We start from the raw sequence: 21,349 nt of genomic DNA, 5'->3' as shown, positions 1-21,349 counted from the left end.
TTGAAAAAGTGCCATCTTCCTTGGTTTCAATTTGGACCCCATCTGAACAAACCCTTCTTTTTCACCGTATTTACGTCCACAAGATACGCTGTAAACTTCACTCAACTTGTCAAGAGAATTTTCGATGAGTTCAATGACTAACTATTTGGCTTCAGGCAGCGTGCCGAGATTTATCTTTCCGGAGTATGTCATTTGCTTTGCCCTTTCGTCTAGAGAACGAGGTTCTGAATCACAATACGGTTTAATGTATACATTGTGCACTCACGCTTATATTAGGTGATCCATCAAAACACCATTTTTTAGAGCAAAAATACTAAAAAGGTCAAAACCTCCTGATTAAAAACGTTGAGGATGTATCTTACATTGCTTGAAAACATATACCACTTACTTTACTGTAAGGGACATCCTGCGGTGTAGGTGAAAGCTATTGCCACAATGAGGGAAGCCTCTTATGCAAACTAATGTACGGAGTACTAACAGACTAGAACAAAGGCTTGGCGCATAGTTCTGGGAGGTGTCCTAAGAATCATTGGTGGTCTCACTTAGTTCTAGAGAATCTAGACTGGAGGCAGCGGGAGTCATATGGTCTGGCCAAACCTTCAAAGGTCGAAAATATTTAGTACTGTACATATATATACCCTGTTTACCTATCTAAATGGTTAGCATTGGTTTTTTTTTTTTTTTTGGCTAATAAAAAAGAAGAAGAAAACAAGATTCAGTATAGTATTGTAAAGCCCAAAATCCCACACATGTACGTGCATAATGTATGATCTGTGACCAGGGGTTTAAAACAGGGGCTGAGAGAGTTCGTCCATTCGAGATATGAGATGATTAACCAACCAAAGCTCCTTCGCAACTACAACATACAAAAATCTTCAAAAAACAGACACTCCAGGGCTGTCAAGTGTACGTACCTAAGACGAACACGAGCGTAGTCCTTATCGATAAGGTGATCGGCGCTTGTGCTTTTTCCGTCACGCGCGGACCATAAACAAAGCAACCTTTCTTCCATTGGCCTGCCAACATGTTGGACTGGATGAAGGGGAACGAAGCTGCACATGGTCAGTCACTTTTCATGTCTGTCTCTCCAGATCTACTAACCTGATGCTACTGACAGACGACTCCAAACTGCTCGAACCTCCTGAGACCCCGGGCCATGTCTTCGCCATTCGAGCCTTCAAAAGCGCGCTGTTTGGTACCCCCGGAGCAGATGGAGATGAGGAAAAGCCTGCGTCTCAGCCACAACAATCCGACCACCAACGAAGCAAGAGTGATTCGATCAAGCTAGTGCCGACAGAGATCAAAACCGACCTCAAACCAGCAGCCGATGACGCGACTGTGAACCCCACGGGATCTCCGACTAAAAGCATTCTCGTCACGCCTGGAACGGCATTGCGTCGCAAGACAGTGTCCTTTGGTGAGAGCGTTGTTGACAATGAGGGGAAACGCCCCGGTTCGGCTAGTAAGCCTGCCAAGACGCCACCGAATCCCTCTGGAAACCTCAGTATCCAGTGGATGTCCGGATCCTCAGATGGTAGTGGCAAGCCGCGGAGCAAACTCACCCAAACACTCATGAACGCGCGCGAAAACGCGTCCAAGAACTCTGAGGCAGCCAAAGCCGATGAGACCTCAGGAGAAACGAAATCCGACACGAGTAGCTCTCAATCGAAGGAGGCTCTCGACAATGAAGATATTACTCTCAATCTGGAAGACCCCCACTCGGAGTCGGGGAAATACTGGAAAACCGAATTTGACAATTACCGCGTCAGGACCAATCGAGAGATCAAGAAGCTGATTCATTACCGCTCAATTGCGAAGTCTTACGCTCGTAAGAAGGATTCCGAAGCTATGCGGCTGGCCGACAAGCTCAAAGAAGAGGAGGAAAAGGTCGCGGAAATGGAAAAGCAGGTATCACGACTTGCTTCTTCCATGGTTGGCGAACAATCAAGCGGCGACAAGGAGCATTTGGTCCAGGACCTGACCAAACAGACTGCGCTTGCTTTGCAATACAAGCAGCAGGCCACCTCGCTACGCAACGCTTTGGAAAAGCATAACGTTGTTACCGATGCGACGAATCTCACAGCGAAGAAAAAGGAAGAGCCAACGCCAACCAGTCCCACAGACGAGCTTCACAAGGCACAACTCGAACTGAAACATGCCAACTCCAAGATCGAGGAAATGCAGCGCCAACAATCCGAACTGAGCACGCTACAGAACCTGGCGCAAAGCTCGGAAAAGAAGGCACAGGCACTTGAGCAAGAGAACAACACCCTCAAACAAACACTAGCTCGGGTGAAGCAGGAGATGTCGCGATACGAAGGTCGGCGTAAAGATAAAGAAACCAGGCTGAAACAAAGAGAGGCGAGGCTAGAGCAGCGGATTCAGGAATACAGAGAAAAGCTCAAATCGGTCACCCAGGAGCACCGCGAGTCGGAAGAGAATTTGAGAAGCACAGCCGATGCAGAGCGTCGCCAGATGCAGAAGCAGATTGACCTTCTGAAACTCAGGCTTGGTTCTGGCGAACGCTTCCCAACTCTGCCTTCCGCCGAGCGGCAATTCCTTAGTCCGGGCAAAGATCATACAGGCGTTCAGGTGTTCGACTTTGCTGGGCAAGAACATGAAGACACAGAGGAGGAGCCCACCGACGATATCGACGCTCCTCCCAGCCCAAGTCCGCGGTCCAAGGTACGCGAGCAACGGCCCGCTTTACGCAGTACTACATTGGGCACCCTTGGCACTAGACGCAACCCTCTAAATACTGCACCAGGCGAGGAGGAAGTCACGCATTATCTGAAACAAGTCCTCCCAGGGTCACGCCATGAATCTCACAAGGATGAGTTGGCCCAGGTTCCCCCTTCATCGCCTCCTGATGTCTCAGCCCTCAAAACCCTCAACCGTACATTCTCCAGACGCCGGCTTGGCGAAGGCCAGCGGACATATCGCTTCTCGAATGTACCTGAGGATGATGACACGAGGAACAGCAACAAGCCAACACAGCGCGAGCGAACCCACATCAAATCTACCCTGGATTCAATCTCCGGTCTACCCTCTCGCAGCCGGTATGCAGGCCATACTATCTCAGCGGGCGATCGAATAGGAAAACGACAAGGCCCACCTGATACCAAGCGCGAAGCTCTTTCTCCTGAGCGCATTTACGCTGCTAAATTACGGCTTAGGCAAAAGGCGGCATTCGGCAAGGAGAACGCGCGAGCGCACGAATTATTTAGTCACAATAGGTGATGTTAATTGGCTCTTTGTTATTTGAGTTCTGATCTGGAAATACGGAGTGGTTCTTGGAGCGTGCATGGTGTTACTCTTTCTTCGTTCTTGCAATCTAATTTTGAGCGCAAATCAATTCTTTTCCACGCCATCCTCTATCTGGTTCACGGCATCTCAACCTACCTTTCCCTGGATTATTATCGATCTGCTCCTAGATTGTCAATAGGCTCCCTAAAAGCCTAGCCACGCTATCTCTCCTATAGTTGAGACCCTGCTGATCCCCCGGTTCTTCTCCAAAAATGCAAGTGGCGCCTAGGTGGGCCCCCATTCCCCACCATGAGGCCCTGAGACCCTAGACAGTTGGTGGTTTCTCGGGGCTATCTAGGCATTTACCGACACTCAAGGACTTTGCGAAATGATTGATTGTGTCCAAGAGAGTTCTAGAAGCAGCTAATACCGCAGTACCTTGCTACATCTCCTGATGTGGCCGTTGGAGAGACCTCTAAGAGGGGGTAGAGTTATGGGTAAATAATGTCTGGGGAGAATCAATGCCTTCATCTTGTCGTTGCATTCCATCACAGTTTATATTCACATTCTATATTAGGTATTGCTTTTTCTACTTCCAGCGACGGTTATCTTGCTTCCTCGTTCCATCTATATAGTCTTCTTGCTGGCAGACCCATCTACTGTGCGACAATCTTCCAAGTCTGCCAGCTATATTGCCTGCTTGGTCCTTTAGGCCTTGCCATCAGACAGTGAAACAACAGCCCATTTTCCACTCCAGGCCCACTTGCGAGACTCAGAGCCACCGCCGCCAGGCAGCGCGCGAAGCTTCTCATCTTCCCCTTCTGGAAGGCCAACGACAACGTCAGCCTTGCAAGTGCGGAAGGCCAGAACACGAATGCCAGACTTGGGGCCGAGTGGGCCAATAGCCTCTGTGAAGGGGGTTGTGGGATCCCATTGGGCCTGAACATTGTCAACATTAGACCAAAGGTCACAAACAAAGGGTACCAGCTTACATCATTGGTCAATTTCCGGTAGTTCAAATCACCCTTAAACAAGACAAGCTCACTCTCCTTCAAATCCTCGAACAACTCTGGTGCATCATGCGGCATGCGCCAGAAGCCACCTTGGGCAGTCCAGAATGCGTGTGGGCGCAGGATCAGCTTGCCATCCTGGTGGAACTCGCTCCATTGGTTGAAGAGGAATTTGACATCGGAAATCTCCTTCTCCGAAAGAGAGGGGAAAGTCTTGCCGGATTCATCGGCAGCGGTGTAAAAGGCTTGTGGGTCGACCATGCTGCTCAAAAGATCGGAGAAATCCTTCGGGGTGACATCGGACACAAACCACGGCAGGCGCTTGGGGTGTAGCACGACGCTAGTTGCCAGTCCTGCTGACAACAGGTAGCCAGCAAGTATCATGTCGACGAACAGCTCGAACCCGGAGTTATCCAAAACAATGTCGACGCGGCGCTCACCATCCTTCTTCTCCCTGCGCGCCCTTTGCATTGCGTCGAAAGCGGCATCGAGGTCATTGACGATTATGTTCTTTTGTGACTCTTTACGTGCTTGAGAGCCCTGCAGCTTCTGGATATCCTCATAAGTAAGGGAAGTCAAGAGGGACAGGTCAGTAGCATTGCCCCACAGGCAGATCTCGCACATCTCAGAAAAGAGAAGCCTCTCAGCCGCCTCAACTTCCTCAGCGGACTTGCCATCTTTTGCTTTACCAGATTCTGCTTCAATCACAATATCACGGTATCTAGCTGCAAGTTCCAGGACAGCTGGTCGCGACGACTTGAAAGTATTCATCTTCTGGCGAGCAAACACGTCATAGCCCTTCCAGTGCTTGGACATCGCGAAGAGGGATTCAATGCGACGGTCTGTTGATTGATGTTGGGTCAGCCTCGGTGCTAGTCGATATGGTCGGAATCGACATTGGACATACAGAGGTAGCACTCAGCGTAGAGCCAAGGGACATCGTGCCAATGAGGGTTTCCTCGCTGCTCCAGCTCCTTGTTATAAGAGGCAATATCTGGGTGTCCATCATCATCAATTGGACTAACATAAACGATTTGTATTAGATGAGCCGTATATGCAATTGGAATTTGTTCATAGGACTCACCTAAGTTGTCGGTCATGCTGAAGTTCATACTTCAACTTGGCCAGGTTGGCGGTGATGCCCTTGCCCTCATTAGCCTTCTCATCATCATTCACGCCTACCACCGTACGGTGAAGATCATCAATGGCACCAGTCTAGTCTCGCCAGACTTTGTTAGCAGGTTGTCATTCACTCGAAACTCCAGCGTGAGCTCACAATGATAACGGGCCAGCGCTCATTAGCCGAAATTGAGGCAAAGCTCAACTTATCGGACGTGAGGTATTGTGCTGCATATTTTAGTCATGTCATTTCCATCGCAAACACCACACCACACTTACGTGTCTTGGGGTCGAATTCCATGGCTGCTGTATGCTTGCTTACAAGAACAAAAAGACGTCAACCCGGCAGAATCGAGGGGAAACCGCGGGGCGAAAGCGGTATGAAGTATAAAGCTAGCGTGGGTAGCCATACATAAAGAGGACGCTTAATTTCATTGATCAAGACATTTATGTAGTAGAAGTGAGACATATTTAACCCAAAATCTGGCAATAAAATCGTCTACTGCCCCCAAAAAGTTGTGATGTATAATGCTGTGTGGTATAAAAAGCTTCATTTTATAGGTTTGTCAGGTCTAGGTCTTCCGTGCCGAATGCATTGCACTCCGTATAATGTGTCGAGATGCCTGAAAGGGATTTAAATTCAAGCATTGGGGCATCTTGACTCTTGACCACTGGGCGCTATACACCTTCGTACGCAGAACATGAATTATGCACATAGATACGTTGACTTCAATTCGAGATCTCTTCGGTAACGCCGCGCTTTCAAAGTTAAATATGGGTTCACATTCCCGAAAGAAGCGAATTTTGCGCATAAGCCTGGAATAAATTAATGAAGGGATCTTGCTTGGGTAGATTTGGAGGTCATGAACTTACCATTGGCTTGATGTCAGGGTGGGGCACCGCCTCAAACACTTCATATTCAAGCTTGAGTTCAGGTCCAATGTTGATGTAGGCACCCTTGTTTTCTGTGGCGTCACAGTACCTAGGGGCAGAGAAGACGGTGATACAGCGGCCATCGTGCTCGACTTCGTAACCGCCCATGCGCACCTCGTGGGAGCGGATAATAGCCTCCAATCCGTTGTTCTCACAGAAGCGCTTGGTAACATCCGGACCGAACATAACACCGACACCGCGCTTGCTGGGGCTACGACCAGGGCTGGTTTGGGGGTCGGTCCAGAGCATCTCCATCATGAGGCCTGCCTGGCCGGGTTGCCTTTGGTTGTGGCGGTTGAGCTTGCGGATATCATCCAGCGTAATCTTGTCATCAGAGAAAAGGCCTCCGTGGAGGACAAGGTACTTGTCACCAATCAAGGTGGCCAAGGGCAGGGCCGAGAAGGACTCAGAGAATACTTTGAAGACCTTCTCGTTATACTTAGCCTTACATTCGCCTTCGAATCCATAAACCTTATTCATATCGTCGGTCTCGTGGTTTCCACGGTTCAAGAAAAGACCGTTAGGCCGCAGCCACTTGTAGGCATAAAGCAAGAGAGCAATTTCACAAGACCAAGAGCCACGGTCGACAAAGTCACCGTTGAATAGATAAGCGTGGGTATCTGAGGGAGCACCGTTTCGTCGGAAGATCTCGAGCAAGTCGAAGTATTGGCCTAACTCATTAGCAAATGTCTGAGATGCCCGAACTTGACAATACATACCGTGGGTATCACCGCAAACCGTCAACTTCTTGCCCGATTCAACACCAATTTCCACCATTGTAGGCTCGTTGTAGACAAGCTCCTTCACGGCCTTAATAATTTGGAAGACATACTTGCGATGGATCTTCTTTCCATCCTTGAAACGCTGGATCATATCATCGATAAACTCCTGTGTCATTTCCTCTCCAAGGCGCACACCATCATAATTGTCCTCAACCTTGATGGCATCGATATCCAATTCCGCGAATACCGAGGGTGGGTCTGATACCTCAATGGCTCGCTCGAATTCTATACGGCGCACAAGCTTCTCGCACTCAACTGTCTTCAACCTCGCAGCTTGGTTGCCCGGTTCGTGCTTGAGGACAGCCTTGAAATCCTTCAAGGCTTCCTTGTAACTGAGGATTGCGCTATTGGCGAGAGCACGTCTCCAGTAAGCCTAGATAAACGCATAGTTAGCATATGCCTCTGATACCCCCGTCTGCCGGGTTCACTGCTCTTAGCTTCACTAGGAGCAACGTACTTTCACATAGGTGGGATCTAGTTCCAATGCCTTGGTGGCGTCCGCAATAGCAAATCCGAAGGCCTCGAGTTTGATTTGAGCCTATAAACAAAATTGAAGGCGAGTCGTTAGCCAAGTCGATCCTAGCCACCGTGCACCCGACTCCATGAGAATGTGCCACCATGATCGTCGGGAACATACCTGTGCGCGATTGCAGAAGAAGGACGGATCCTTGTCGTATTTAGCAATAGCCTGGTTATAAAAGTCGACAGCGACAGGCCAGTTGTGTTCACCAAAGGCCTTGTTTCCCTGCACCTTGAGCGCAGTGCCCGCTTCTTTGTCGGTAGACATTAGGGCGGAGAGAAAATGTGAGGGGCACGAGACAGCGATTATCGGTGGGAAACAAGGTCGTAGATGAGCTTTGACAAATAGATCAACAGGAAGTGAAGTAAAAAAATTATAAAAGAAACAGAACTCCTCCAAATCCAGAGACTAAGAGAGAGAGAAGAAAAGAAAGAAACGTGACAGCCAGAAAAAAAGAAAAGAGTTCTTGTTCCTGATTCTCTCATGTTCTTTTTCCCCGATCGCAACGGGTCTTGGCATCGATCCAGAGTCAACGGCAGCTACTCTCATTCATAGCTTTCTTTCTCTCCTCGCATCCTCAAACTTCTCTCCACATGTCTTTCTACGCCCCTCCAAACCAGCAGCGCACTTTGCGCGCCTGTATGGTCTGCTCCGTTGTCCAGGTTCACAATGTAATTAATAGCTCCCGTCCCATCTCCGTTCCCCGGGCTACACTAACAAATGCTGCAGAAATTCATGCGTGAAGGCTGCCCGAACTGTGAAAGCACCCTCCAGCTCCGTGGCAACAATGACGCTATCCAGGAATGTACATCGCAGGTCTTCGAGGGCCTAATCGCCGTTCGGGATCCTGCTGCAAGCTGGGTCGCTCGCTGGCAGCGGCTGGATAACTACGTGGCAGGCACATATGCGACCAAAGTGACAGGGACAGTAAGTGGCACATCTACCCTTTTTTGACAGATTTGGAGTCTCTCCGAAGCTCCGAGGTTTCCTTGTTCCACGAAGCACAGATCAGCTAACGAGGGTTTTTTCGCATCACCAGCTTCCGGAATATATCATCAACAGTCTAGAGGACTCCGGTATCAAATATGTGCCGTACGTGCTGCCCGAATACCATATCCACCATACTATTATTTCCCATGTCCATATCATGCTAACACTTGCTTGTTCTAGACGAGATGGAAGCACTGGCGAGGAGGAACCATGAAACATCTACACTTGAGTCTTTAGCGCCGCGCGAACCCGCCCTTGCCTATACAATCCTGGTCCGAATACCCATACAGCACACACTTCATATATTCAGCTGAGACTTGCGGGCAAGGGAGGGGGGTTGCCTTTTGCTGGTCGTTCGGAGTTTCGGGTCGGAAGCATCACACTGTTTTTACATATTACTTACTGGATCACAAGGGCATGCACAGTGGGACTGGACAGTCTCTTATGAGTTCAAATGTGCCAATTGCCTCTACTGGAGAATAGAAAAGGAAATTATAGTTGATTCAATTTTGAGTCATAATTCAATTGACAAGATGTCTAGGAATATACATGGCCTTTTTGCGGTGGCATAAACTCGTGGCAACAAAGGGTAAGAGGGAAACAATAGGGAAGAGAAAGAAAACGCTCATAAATCAGATAAAAACGCCCGAGCAGTCCAACGGTCATGTAATTAGGAATGACATTGCCGGGGCTTGATTTAGAGGGTCTGGATGATCTGCTCGATCTTCTCGAGCAGAATGTCGGCGTGGTGCTTCTGGAAGACAAGCATGGGACGGAGACGAACAGCAGTGGCGCCACTGCCACCAATGTTGACACCGAAGGACTTGGCCTTGGCGACAAACTGGTCACGCTTGGGGGTGTCCCAGGCAATGAAGGTACCCTGGTTCTTACCACGGAGGTTCTGGAAGTGCTCGGGGTACTTCTCAGCGAGGCGGTCAAGACCACTGTAGAGGTAGTCACCGGTGGTGCGGGTGTTTTCGACAAGGCCAAGACGCTCAACCTCATCGATGATGCCGCGGAAGATCAAAGCGCGAGCTGGGTCACCCATCCAGGTGTTAAACTGGCGGTAGGGCTTGTTGGGGCGCAGAGCAGGGTTACCGAAGTAGTAACCGGCAGTCTGGGCCTTCTTGGAGAATGTGACCATGTCAGGGGGCGAAGACAAGTTCCAGTGGTCGTGGGCCCAGAACTTTCCGGTAGCACCGACACCGGTCTGCACTTCATCGACAATGAAGAGGACGTTGGTGCGCTTGGTGATGTCACGCAGGCCCTGGAAAAAGGCAGGCGAGGCGTGGTTGTCACCACCCTCGGACTGAATGGGCTCGACCATCACGGCAGCAACGGGGTTGTGGAATTCCTTGATAAGACGCTCAACCTCAGCAAGGCAGCGCTTCTCCTCGGCAGCGTTCTCCTGGACGTTGTCCTCGAGGGGGTACTTGAGCTGGGGGAAGGGAGCCTGGGGCCAGTCAAAGGCGGGGATATCCAGCTTGTGGATAGCCTTGCTGCGGGTAGTAGACAGGGAGCCAAACAGACGGCCGTGGAAGGCAGACTTGAAAGAGAGAATCGACAGCTGGGGGGAACCAGGCCCGGCGTTGTTCATGGTGGATAGCAGCTCCTCCTCGGTGAACTCAACCTCGGGGCCACCACGCTGCAGCTGGCGGTAGTACATAAAGGCGGCCTTGTAGGCAGTCTCGTTGGCATCAGAGCCAGCCATGGCAGTGAAGACCTGGTCCAATCCCTTGGGGGCAGCACGGAGAGCACCAGTCTTGAGAATGTGAGCCCAATCGGCTGAGGGGAAGTTGCCCAGGGCCGGACGGTTGATCAAGGCGGACTCCATCTCGGACGAGGCGGCAACCTTCTTAAGGTGGGGGTTGTTGTAACCAACGGGAATAGAAGCAATCTGCGCATACCTGCTGAAGTTAGAGCCTGTCTTTTCAATTGAGTCAAATCCGGGCACTTACACATCCAAGAGCTTGTTGCCATCAAGATCAGCAATGCTAGAGCGGGGTCAGTACTATAGTGGTGGGGAGGATGTAGATTGCCATACTAGTTTCCAACGGATTGAGAGTAGTCAGTCAGCATGTTCAAGCTGCGGACATCGAACACCTCATCAAGCTCAGCGGCAGCGGCCTGGTTCTTGGGCCCGGGGATAGTCCCCGAGACGGTAGGGGCTGAGGGCTCATTGGGGAAGTAAGGCTTCTCCGCGGCACGCAGGCCAGCGGTGGTAGAGAGGGCACGAGCAGCCGGAAGACGGGCTGCAGAGCGCAGCCGCGTGCTAGCACGGAAGACAGATGACATTGTGAGTTTTTGTGATGTAAGAAGGGATAGAATAGCAATCTAGCTATTCAATGGAAGAACAGAAGAGCAAACAAAGACCCTGGTAGACAAATATGAGCTACAGGATACCAAGTGAAATAGAAAAGCGAAGTAGAAAGTGACACAAAGAAAAAAAGGAAAGGCGCGGGGTGTCTTTATACCAGTTGCATTTCGGAGTCTGTTATCGGCCTTATCCTGGAGCTTCAGAGCTTCCCCCCGCGTAGATTGCTTTTCTGTCGGCGAAATTGACCAATAAAATGACTTCCCTTGACAGTGAAACGCCGAGGACCCGATGGGGTCTTTGGACGAATTGAGAAAGTCTACGCTGGTGGATTCTTGGTCAAATCGATAAGGTAAGAGTTTCCATTTGGTCTATATTTCAGAAGTCACGCGTAAAACCCGGGGTCATCGTGGCGTCGATCTCATCTGCAAGTATTTTAGCACAACGCAATTTCAGTCTTGGCGTCCTTATCTACAGCTTCAATTACGGAGTACTTTCTACATACAACATTGCACATACATATCTACATTAGGTATATACTTCGAAATTTCTTGCTATAATATTGTATCTTCTTATGAGTCTTTCTTGGTCCTGTAGAGATCCAACTACGAGTGGCGCTGCCATATCTATATGTACATATGAAGGTACCTAGGTAAGTCTTAGACCGGTGTAAGTGCTTCCGGTGCAATTCAACCGTATTTTGTACTCCCTCGCTGTTAATGGCATGAGTCATTGTTTGTGCGGAAATTGAAATATTGTTGTCCAAACAATGTATGGCTCCGATATATATTTTACCCAAGATATCTATCACGCATGTCCCAACATCACCCAAATCTCATCGTGCACAAATTGGCATTTCACCGAATACAGAAGAGATATATACAAACAAAAATAGTCAGTTAAAGCCCAGACAAACGTCTATTCCATAACACCTTGCTCATTGACATCAGCATCCTGATAACGTGATGTTCTATGACCCAATCTGTAACAAAATTCTTTTCCATTCATAAAGCACTAATCTCAAAACCCAACCAATCAACTGGGCTTGTGGTTTAGTGGTATAATACTCCCTTAGCATGGGAGTGGTCCGGGGTTCGATTCCCCGCGAGTCCAGATCTTTTTGCTCCTTATCCACGCTATTTTTTATAGCCCCTATACTAGTGAACCGAAGGCTCTTCTAGCATTATTCCTCACGACCAACCAATCAAATGGGCTTGTGGTTTAGTGGTATAATACTCCCTTAGCATGGGAGTGGTCCGGGGTTCGATTCCCCGCGAGTCCATTCTTTTTGCTTCTTTTACCTCCAAATAGGTCCTGGAGTAGCTCTCGAGTTCATGAGGGAGGAAGCCTGGGAATTTGGGAGGGCTGGAGGGGGGCGGTGTGGTCGCCTAATTTATGGTATTAAACCTTGAAAAGTTGCTTTTTTTGTTGGATATTTATAAGCAAATTAATTGCTGTTAGGTTTATCAGACACCAAAAGGCAGATTTCTCAACAACAAAACGGGTTCCAAAACTAAGTTGGTTATAGCCCTGGAGTGTGGTGCGACGTATTTACGATTAGTTAATGTTGTAATGCCAAAGTCGAGGTTTTGTCGTCTGGCTGCCCGTCTAGTTGCTTTTTACTTTTCCTCACCGTCGGTTCATCCCAGACTGCCAAACTAATTGACCGATACCGAAATTGCAACAGTAAAGGTCGGTAGCCAAGTTGTCGCATGAAGGTGACTGTATACTGGTCAGCCTTGCACCCTATAGGAAACCAATTATATGAGGCATCGTTGTAAGTTGATCGTTGATTGAACCATAACCACGAGTTCCACATGACTCGGTGTTCATTGTTTCATTGCCTAAACCAATCGAGGGCACATATCAGGCTTCATACATAGATACTTCTTTCTTAGCACGAACTATCTCTTCACCAGCAGTAAATTGAAATCAAGTTGAGGGATGTGACGTTGAGCAACAAACCACTAAGATATTGAGCCAGTGGTGTCGTTGCAACCTGTTGATCTGATTGCTTGGCAGCTGGGTTTTGACCAGGCGTAGGCATAAGGTTGGGTGTCAGATGAACCGGATCACCAATTTGTTAGGGGAGGCTCATCTAGTATCGACCGGGCCTGTATCCGCTACAGCGGATATGATCTAGATGACTCAAAACCAGTCGATTGTCGGTGAATGCGGGGAGATAATCCTGTTGCAAGCAGGGTCTATTTTAGGTGGCGCAGTCAGTGCGTCAGATTAACATCCAGGTCCTTATAAACAAAAACAGATGAAGCAACAGTTAAATCAGTATTTCCTTTATTCAGATACGTATTATTGATCTCCCGTACACTATGATCTTTGCACCCAAAGCTTTTTATGTGGCTATAGCGCGGAATATAATTGACGAAGCGACTATCATGAAGCAGCATGATCTATCTATTAGGGACATATACATGGCCCCCACTGATACCTCCATTAGCCTACAGAAACAATGTCAGAGTTACAGCAGAGCCACATGAGATCCCTCATCTCGCGCAACGGGGGCTTTGTACGATAAGCTTTTCGCAGCCAATCCGTTGAATGGAAGGTATTTTGCCATTACAATGAACATCATCGAGTCCATAGGTCATATTTGAGCAAGCAGTGAAACAAGTGCAAAGCTACAATCAGTCACGCATCAACGGGAGGAAGATGGCCCGAGAAAATACCTGCGGCAGAAATACTATGACTATGATTTGAGCTAGAGTATTCACAGTCAACCGAACACCTCGATATATCCTTTCCCGGTTATTTAAATCTGAACCCCAAACTCCAAAGCTAATTCTTCCAGTCCATCTAACATCTCATCTTGCCAATCCTGTATCTTGTCCTCCCCCGATAGACAAAAACCGCGGAGGCGAGGTGTGAATACCCTCCAGTTCTGTAGCCATGATCGAATAACCCCCACTAAGTGAGAGGTATCGCGATCCCATTCCCATTCCTCCTGAAAACGTATATCGTCGGTGATATTTAGCCATTCAAGGCTTTTTGGGAGTGCTTCCCCGAGGTGCACCGTGTTTGAAGTCGATGGTGAAAATCCAAGCACAAATGGAAGCGGTATCTTGATTCTCTCCAGCATATGAAGTGCGCTGAAATTGAACGAACCATTGAAATGGAGCGGTGGCATGTAGATACCCGACGGCCACCCAGCTGATCCAGCCTTAATAGTCAGGTCTGTCAAAGTCTCTTGAATGTGAGATAGGTCCGTGGCGATTTGGTCCAAATCGATAGTATCTGTGACGAAGTCATCTGCAATATCTGGGCGGTAAAGCCAATAGCATTCAAGCTCCCGAAGGCCTCGGGTAACTGACAACAGTTGACCGAGATGTCCCTCGCGCACCATGGTCAAGTCGAGCGATGTAAGTCTCAATGGATTTGGCGGACACTTCCCTGTCCAATTAAAGGTAGTGGGATTGTCGATTGAGAGGCTTAGCCGTTCAATTGATGGTAAATAATAGAAGGGAAGGTTGTCTGCCGTATTCCTGAAGTCCGTATATCTGCGAATATAGCAAGCAAGATCGGGACATTGAGCTGATACATCTTGGAGATATGCAAAAGAGGAGATATGGCTATCCCGGGACTCATCGCAGAGAGCCGAGCGGATCATCATGCCTATGAAGCGACTCTCTCGGGTGAAATTCTTGCCTAGGTGGAGATACTTCAGATTGGGAAGTTGTGATAGTAAAAGTGTTGCGAATGCGTCCATTGACCCGGCACGCAGCTCTTGAACCCATTCTTCGGTATATGGAACATGAACGCTTTCGACATATTCCACTAGCTGATCTGTGACAACTTCGCTGACTTGGAGTTTTGGACTCTTATATTTAGAGTTATGCCATGGCTGTTCGTCGAAAGTACCTCCGCTGAGAATTAACTCATGAACGAAACTAGCCACCTCGGGCCTCTACACAATGAGTTGCAAAAACCTAGCAATCGGGGAGGGGTGGGGGGGGGGGGTCTGAGAGACCGTCCATGTCCATTTAATATGGGCGTAGAGAATTGGTTCCGCAAGAGTGCGCAAGTCCCTATTTGTAAGACCCACCGCCCGGAGGTCGCTGGGCGATAGGAATGCAAATATCATGCGCCAAATCTCTGTCGGGGTGATGACAGTAGGGGACGCCATTTGGACATTTTTTTCCCCTGCTGTCTCGATGAGACGTACCGACACGGAGATCCGTGCTGAAACTCGGGTACGAGCAGGATGCAAGCCTGCGAGGGCCCGTATCAATCAAGTCTCCGATAAGCTAAGCCAGGGATGGGTGAATATGGTGCACAGGCAAAGGAAGTGAAATATACTTAGCTCGGTGATTTACTTCGCGTAGCCGTGCCAAGCCACCAACATCGGGTGTCCCGATGTTTGTGGGTTGCAATTAGCAGGGATTTTTCACTCATGAAGATTTCTATATTTCTCTTCTTCCTCATTTCCTTATAGAGCCTATATCATGCCGCCAGCTTCTCGAATTCCCGAGCATGCTATGTACAAGGCCCTCGAAGCCTACTAACAAAGCGAAAGCCACACATCGCTGGATAGACAGTTTCTTCCAACTGCTTCCTCTTTTCACGCATTCTGGGCCCCTGATCTCCCATCTCCTGTTCCTAGATGTAAGCTCATAACTCTGATGACCCTGAATTGGTGATATCGAGGCATACTTGTAGGCAACTATATAGGATATGCATTGATCTTCTTCTCTGGAGAGTTTATCAATTTGAAGCCTCAAAAGGAAATTGCCCGGATTGGCCACAATAATTGGGCCATTTCAACTGACTCAATTTGAACATTTATCGGCAAGCCTAGTCAGTTAGACCTAAGTGAACATGATTCAGGACGCCGATCATGATCCACTCTGGCGTGAGTAGTATAGTCTCGGCGCAGACTAATCGGGAATGGACGTGTCGAATATTCATGATCCTGATAAAGGTGAACAATCCCCCACCAGATCGTCCAAGATCTACATACATCATTGTATACATACAATACCAGCTCTCATTTTGAGATACGTCACATATAATGTACAATAAGGTTTGCTCAATTTCGCACTTCATGTTTTTGAGTCGTAGTTTCATTAAGTGGGAATCGGGATAGTTTCAACATTGGGCACTATACAAGACGTCTAAATTTTGTTTAAACCCCGACAATAGTAAAGTTCATGAGAACCGAAAGAAATGGCCAAAGCGTAGTATGGGTGTTGATACACAAAACAAAGGAAAAAATAGCAGTAATATCAAATAGCCATCAGCGCGCGTGTCGATCATCAAAAGGAAATTTCGACTCGCTCGGCCCAGAGATAGAGGAAGTAGTACTCGCTGGAGATGAATGCACCATGTTATTCTTCAGATCCATAGTATCAGCAGGACTGATGGCGCGCGAGTGGTTCTCGGATGTGATATCATAGCCGTGGCCCATTTTCTGCTGGTTGGCGAGTCGCGACTCAGTCCAACTTTCCATCTCGACAGTGCGCATGATCTCGAAGCGATCGCTGTCATAGCCAGGTTGGCGAGATCCATCGGGGATCATGTGAGAGTTGCGAGAGCGGCCGGTTGAAGACCAGAGTTTGTGGGAGCGATTGTGCTGGTTGTATGAGGAGCCGATATTGCGGGTTGAATTGAGGAGGCGAGGTAGGAATGCTGCGATTAGAGGACGGAGAGCTGGGGCTGAAGAGCAGATCTGATAAAGTCTGTTAGTATTGTGCGTGGGAGAAGCCGTGGAGGCGAGTATCTTATTTCTTACCAGTCCCAAGCTGATTTCCACCGCAGCAGCGATCAAAACGGGCCATCCGATCCAGGTCGCGTCGTAGCCAACCACCATACTCTTCCACACATACACAGTTCGGACCGAGCCGGCGACGTTCACTACTGCTCCCAGAGCAAAGATAGAGATGACGGCGAGGCGTTGACGAGCGGGGAGTTTCAGACTCCAGATCAGTGGCATCGGCAGGGCTGTAACCAGGAAATCGGTAAAAATATTGATCACACTTGCTGAAAACACAATAGCGCCATCATTCATGCAGTGATAAGACTCTGTGGGGCTAATTTGCCAATATGCGCGAATCGGTCTATGTGAAACATTAGCAACGTCCGAGAGCCACACCACTTGTCGGACCACTCACGAGCACTGGAAAATGCTGATGATGGTGAAAAGCCCACTTGAGAGGGCGACGAAGACCATTGACAAAATGAAAGCCCAGTTGTACAACGCAAAGTGACCCTTGCCGATGAGTCGTCGACAGAACCATAGAAGAGAGATTTTGGTGAAGCAGGATGCCATGGAGAACATGATTTGGAAACAGAGATTGTATTTCTGAACGGTGGCAAGGCTCAGGATTTCGATATCCCAGATGTGGCGGTTCATCCCCCACTTTTCCGTGGCGATTGAGGTGACAACAGCCATTGCGATAGAGAAGATCAGGCCGATAACAATCAGAAAATCATCAACACCAGCACTGTATGTTATTCGAATTCGGGTGTATAGTCGTAGAGAGACCACCACGAATGCCAAAGAAAGACATGCAACGTTCACGATCAGTACGCCGTGTCCTCGGGTTGGTGGGTCGATATAATTTGGTGTTGGCCATGAAGCCATGACGGCTGCTGGCGGGAGCTTCATGGTATATTTGATTTGTGCTTTGGTATCTGGATAAAAGGAAAGAAAGGAAGAAAACGATCAAAGCAGATGTGAGGCAAATGATTGGGGGTATCAAGACCGAGGGAGATTATGGATTCAGGCCAGTTGTTACCGACATGGTTCGAGCCAGCGATTGAAAAGGTGAAACTTGATTGAGAAAGGAAGTCAATTCATAACATCCTGGGTAGATTGAATTGAAAGAAGGAAAAACGAAACAAAATTGAGCATCCCCCGCCAGGGACCAGGGATTGAGTTATATGGGTGTCAGGGCGAGAACCATTTCCATCATTTCCATCAATTGAAAGTCCAGACACCCAGTGACCAGAAGAATAGGCTTTTTACATCACTAGTAATTATCTAGTTAGACTACACGAGAACAATGCATACAACATCCAACAACATCCAACAATATCCATATTTCCGAAGATGAACCTTGGACTATCATCGAAACTAATCCACTATAAGTTCCACACTAGATCTAGAATGGTAGTACGTCCGAAAAGTTAGCGTGGAAGGAAAAGTCGATGGATGGCGATAGGCAGATCCAGAGCCCCATAGTTCCCATTTCCAGCTCCACCGGGAGTTGTATGATCAAGCGGGGAGTGACCACCAGCGAATGAACGTCCACAATTGCCACGTACAAGCCTCGCTTCAGGCACAATGAATGTTAAAATGTAGAATGGTTATACGAAAATACAGAAACAAGAAAGTTTAAAGAATTGACCTCGCGTGTACGGAGTAGATGTAACCCGGAGAATTGCCTGCAGCCGAGGCTTACTACGCCACAGGAATTATTAGCCCTAGAGGCTACTAGAAGGTATGATTTGTATAGAATAAATTGTACCATAGTATTGTACGTCGTATGAAAATGAAAAAGCATTCTAGCGATGCGGGGGGAGGCTTTTGGTAATCATTTCCCGTCTCCCGTTTCTCCACTCTCAATGCATTTCAACTCGGTACTAATCTCCCTATTGGAAGAATCGATTACACTTAATATACGCTGTACAATATTATACGAAGTAACTAATAATTAACCCCTAGCACATGCAAAACATGTATGCTAAACATGTTACAGAAATTGAGGGGATGTACGGAGTTTAAGGGGTTGGTTTGAGATTGAATATCTTATCATTCTCCCTCATTTTTCCGTTGAGCCGTTTGCCTTTTGACCCAAAATTCCAGATCTTGACCTTTCTTCAGATGGTCCACTTGGGGCTTGAACGGCATTTGCAACTCGACTAATTGTGCTAAGCCCTGTTGTCAATCAAGTGCATACTCCACCTAGCCAATGCCTTTTGATCACTACTATATAGTGGTACCTTCAATCCTCGTTTGTATCGCCTGCAAACTAGAGAAAATACCTAATCATTGAAGATCGGCGAAACCCCTCCCTTCGACAAACCCCTGGTCTCAGCTCTGTAACATCAGATTCCAGATTCAAAATTCCCACAAGATGAGCTTCTCCCGCACGAGAGTTTCGTCACAGCCGATCTTTGTTCATCCGACCCACTTTGATGGCCACCGCTGCCCACGACTGCGGGACCCGGCCGAGTCTCCCAGCTGATCTGTTGATGCCTCAATTTCATTGTCAATGTCAAGTTTGCTGAGACTGATTATCATACAAACCCCACATCCATGTTACGAGATTTCCGGTTGTTTGGCTCCCCGGTCCTGCCGGTCCCGCATGTTCCGGATCTCTCCAGGGATGGTAGATCTCGACGGCGGACGCCTCAAAATTGAGATCTAACATGACACAACATCAATGACGGGCAACCATCCTACGAAACCAGCCCCATCGCACATGAGCAATCTCATACGGTCGCGTGTACTTGAGTTCGACCTTGGGTTTGTCTATGTAGATCTTGAACAGTGATACTCCAGGCAAAGGACCTGGTTCATTTCCTTCACCGAGTATTTTAATCCCGGTCGCCGATTCTTGAAAGGGCTGAATTTCACGACATACCATTTTCAAGTTTGGGACGACTGTAGATGGATGATCCCAACGGTGATATTGTGCCTTGGAAATTCTGAACATGGTTTGTAATACCAAGCCCCCAGCGCCGCCGCAAATGGCAATAAGCCCAAATTTAAGAGTGACCCGAGGGCTCACATTTTAGGATCAGCCTGGTTCCGTGGTAACATGTGAAGGTTCCTCGACATCAAAAATCTTAACCTGACGGTTATTTCTCTGCTTATACTGAAAATAAGGACGTGAAAGACCCAACCGGTTTATCATTGTAAGCAATGACCAAATGCGGCTGATTGCTTAATATAGTAAAGAGAGAGTTCAAATATCGATATAACTATTTCCGTGGTTATCATAGTTCGTGAGAAAATGATTCAAATTCGCATATTTTGCTTTCATCCCACTCGTCATGTAATCGCTTTCCGGACGGATGGCTATTCCACATCACAGCGTTCTGCCATTCTAGTTCGAACATAACTGGCGCGAACCGAGCTTGCAGAGCTGTGCTGGGCGGTGATCATCGCCGAGCGCACATCGTATAACCTCGCGGTTTGCCTTGTCGGGCATCACTTTCGACTCCCAGACCACTCGGCACTCCTGGATGTATTTTTCGATCTCCAATGATACATTTTCTAGAAGAGAGGATCATCGCCCGGCTTAGGAGGGTTTCGCGCATTATGCGGGCGATCAACGGATGATCATCCGCCAGTGGAGAGGTCATCAGAGCTGAGACCTGTGATAAGATCACGATCATTATCCGGCTTAGCCGGGTATTTCTCCATGATTCTTGCGATGAGCGGATATTTATCTGTCAGCTAAACTGCTCTGTTTGATCATCATCAGGTATGAAGAACATATTGCATTGAGATATTCTCGTCTGTCGGTGTTGTCTGTTTACTTGGAAATCCTGACTGCAATAGAACGCCTTCCCACCGGAGTATAGTTTTTAGTAATTTGAATTAGTTTGTAATCACGAGATAGAAATGTTTGCACTGTGAAACAATCTGTTGTCCTGGGGTGCGTTCGAGACCTTGAGGGTCGTCAGAATAAGAGGACAAGGGAGAGGGGCGAGAGAAGGGTGAAGGGGGTGGGGGGTAATCAACGTTGATTCTCGGCTGATGGGCATGTGGGTATAGGGAAATAAATGGATGATAACTGACTAGAAAGACGCGTAAATGAGAACTGTCTAAATAAACAGTCTTAGAATGTGATAATCTGGGGAATGTTGGGTGGAGTTAATCAAGCAGAAATGACAGGCGAGAACTAACGAGAATGATATATAAACAAGAGAACTGAGAGTGAGAGTGAGAGAGAAGGATACTGTGTAGTAGGCAAGACAAAAGAGCGGCTTCAGAATGAAGGTGTGTGGGAGGGCCGCAGCCAATTCAGTGGCAGCTGGGCTGGCCGCTCTCCCTTAGCGAATGCAGATCCTGGCGTATAACACTGGCCTTGAGGAGCTCGCTGAATTTTGCTGGGCTGAGGCAGTGCATATAGTCGATCGGTCTTGATTGCCTGATGGTATCGAAGGGGTTTCAGATTGGCTAGAAAGGGAAGAGCCGCCTTACCTTTCTGCATAGGACCAGATATTTTGAGATTTTGTCTCTGCCATGGGAGCAGGTGGGGACTTGTATCGTGGTGCTTGATACCAGTCAAAGTCCCATGCATGGGCCGGAGTGCGAGCTATCGATGCAGGGCGGGGCATGGAATATCTAGCTCTGGTCTCGTCCGCCCCTAGTAGTAGAAGGTATACATGGATGCCCGCACTTGCGCGTACTCGAATTTGCTAAGGCCATGGAAATATTCTTGTAGGATAGACTGGACACGAACAG

At 48.1% G+C, this 21,349-nt stretch overlaps 8 protein-coding genes across 8 annotated transcripts; 2 read left to right on the top strand and 6 right to left on the bottom strand.

Annotated features, from left to right (window-relative positions):
• Positions 1 to 1,024: 1,024 nt before the first annotated feature.
• Positions 1,025 to 3,240, top strand: N7529_011012 (uncharacterized protein; the record flags this gene model as incomplete). The annotated part of the gene is made up of 2 exons (XM_057246538.1): positions 1,025 to 1,061; positions 1,118 to 3,240. The coding sequence occupies 2 exons, from the start codon at positions 1,025 to 1,027 to the stop codon at positions 3,238 to 3,240; spliced, it is 2,160 nt and encodes a 719-aa protein (XP_057091887.1).
• A 714-nt stretch (positions 3,241 to 3,954) lies between these two features.
• Positions 3,955 to 5,676, bottom strand: N7529_011011 (damage-control phosphatase ARMT1 family protein; the record flags this gene model as incomplete). The annotated part of the gene is made up of 6 exons (XM_057246537.1): positions 3,955 to 4,185; positions 4,239 to 5,098; positions 5,164 to 5,276; positions 5,341 to 5,471; positions 5,533 to 5,603; positions 5,655 to 5,676. 6 exons carry the CDS (start codon positions 5,674 to 5,676, stop codon positions 3,955 to 3,957), a joined length of 1,428 nt encoding a protein of 475 aa, XP_057091886.1.
• A 479-nt stretch (positions 5,677 to 6,155) lies between these two features.
• On the bottom strand, positions 6,156 to 7,877 carry ppt1 (protein serine/threonine phosphatase PPT1; the record flags this gene model as incomplete). Its single annotated transcript, XM_057246536.1, has 5 exons — positions 6,156 to 6,191; positions 6,249 to 6,979; positions 7,028 to 7,463; positions 7,548 to 7,628; positions 7,728 to 7,877. The coding sequence occupies 5 exons, from the start codon at positions 7,875 to 7,877 to the stop codon at positions 6,156 to 6,158; spliced, it is 1,434 nt and encodes a 477-aa protein (XP_057091885.1).
• Positions 7,878 to 8,203: 326 nt separating this feature from the next.
• spt4 (transcription elongation factor SPT4) lies at positions 8,204 to 8,814 on the top strand (the record flags this gene model as incomplete). The annotated part of the gene is made up of 4 exons (XM_057246535.1): positions 8,204 to 8,281; positions 8,340 to 8,537; positions 8,650 to 8,702; positions 8,781 to 8,814. The coding sequence occupies 4 exons, from the start codon at positions 8,204 to 8,206 to the stop codon at positions 8,812 to 8,814; spliced, it is 363 nt and encodes a 120-aa protein (XP_057091884.1).
• Positions 8,815 to 9,297: 483 nt separating this feature from the next.
• Positions 9,298 to 10,895, bottom strand: gatA (4-aminobutyrate transaminase gatA; the record flags this gene model as incomplete). Its single annotated transcript, XM_057246534.1, has 3 exons — positions 9,298 to 10,507; positions 10,559 to 10,594; positions 10,645 to 10,895. 3 exons carry the CDS (start codon positions 10,893 to 10,895, stop codon positions 9,298 to 9,300), a joined length of 1,497 nt encoding a protein of 498 aa, XP_057091883.1.
• Positions 10,896 to 13,684: 2,789 nt separating this feature from the next.
• Positions 13,685 to 15,055, bottom strand: N7529_011007 (F-box protein; the record flags this gene model as incomplete). Its single annotated transcript, XM_057246533.1, has 2 exons — positions 13,685 to 14,836; positions 14,900 to 15,055. 2 exons carry the CDS (start codon positions 15,053 to 15,055, stop codon positions 13,685 to 13,687), a joined length of 1,308 nt encoding a protein of 435 aa, XP_057091882.1.
• A 1,110-nt stretch (positions 15,056 to 16,165) lies between these two features.
• N7529_011006 (uncharacterized protein) lies at positions 16,166 to 17,536 on the bottom strand (the record flags this gene model as incomplete). The annotated part of the gene is made up of 3 exons (XM_057246532.1): positions 16,166 to 16,597; positions 16,661 to 16,985; positions 17,040 to 17,536. The coding sequence occupies 3 exons, from the start codon at positions 17,534 to 17,536 to the stop codon at positions 16,166 to 16,168; spliced, it is 1,254 nt and encodes a 417-aa protein (XP_057091881.1).
• A 3,369-nt stretch (positions 17,537 to 20,905) lies between these two features.
• N7529_011005 (uncharacterized protein) lies at positions 20,906 to 21,222 on the bottom strand (the record flags this gene model as incomplete). The annotated part of the gene is made up of 2 exons (XM_057246531.1): positions 20,906 to 21,032; positions 21,086 to 21,222. 2 exons carry the CDS (start codon positions 21,220 to 21,222, stop codon positions 20,906 to 20,908), a joined length of 264 nt encoding a protein of 87 aa, XP_057091880.1.
• Positions 21,223 to 21,349: the final 127 nt, after the last annotated feature.

This window comes from Penicillium soppii, assembly GCF_028829465.1.
Source record: "Penicillium soppii strain IBT 18220 chromosome Unknown utg000010l, whole genome shotgun sequence".
Taxonomy (NCBI): Eukaryota; Fungi; Ascomycota; class Eurotiomycetes; order Eurotiales; family Aspergillaceae; genus Penicillium; species Penicillium soppii.
The sequence above is the reverse complement of the archived record's forward strand: the minus strand, read 5'-3'. Positions and strand labels throughout refer to the sequence as shown.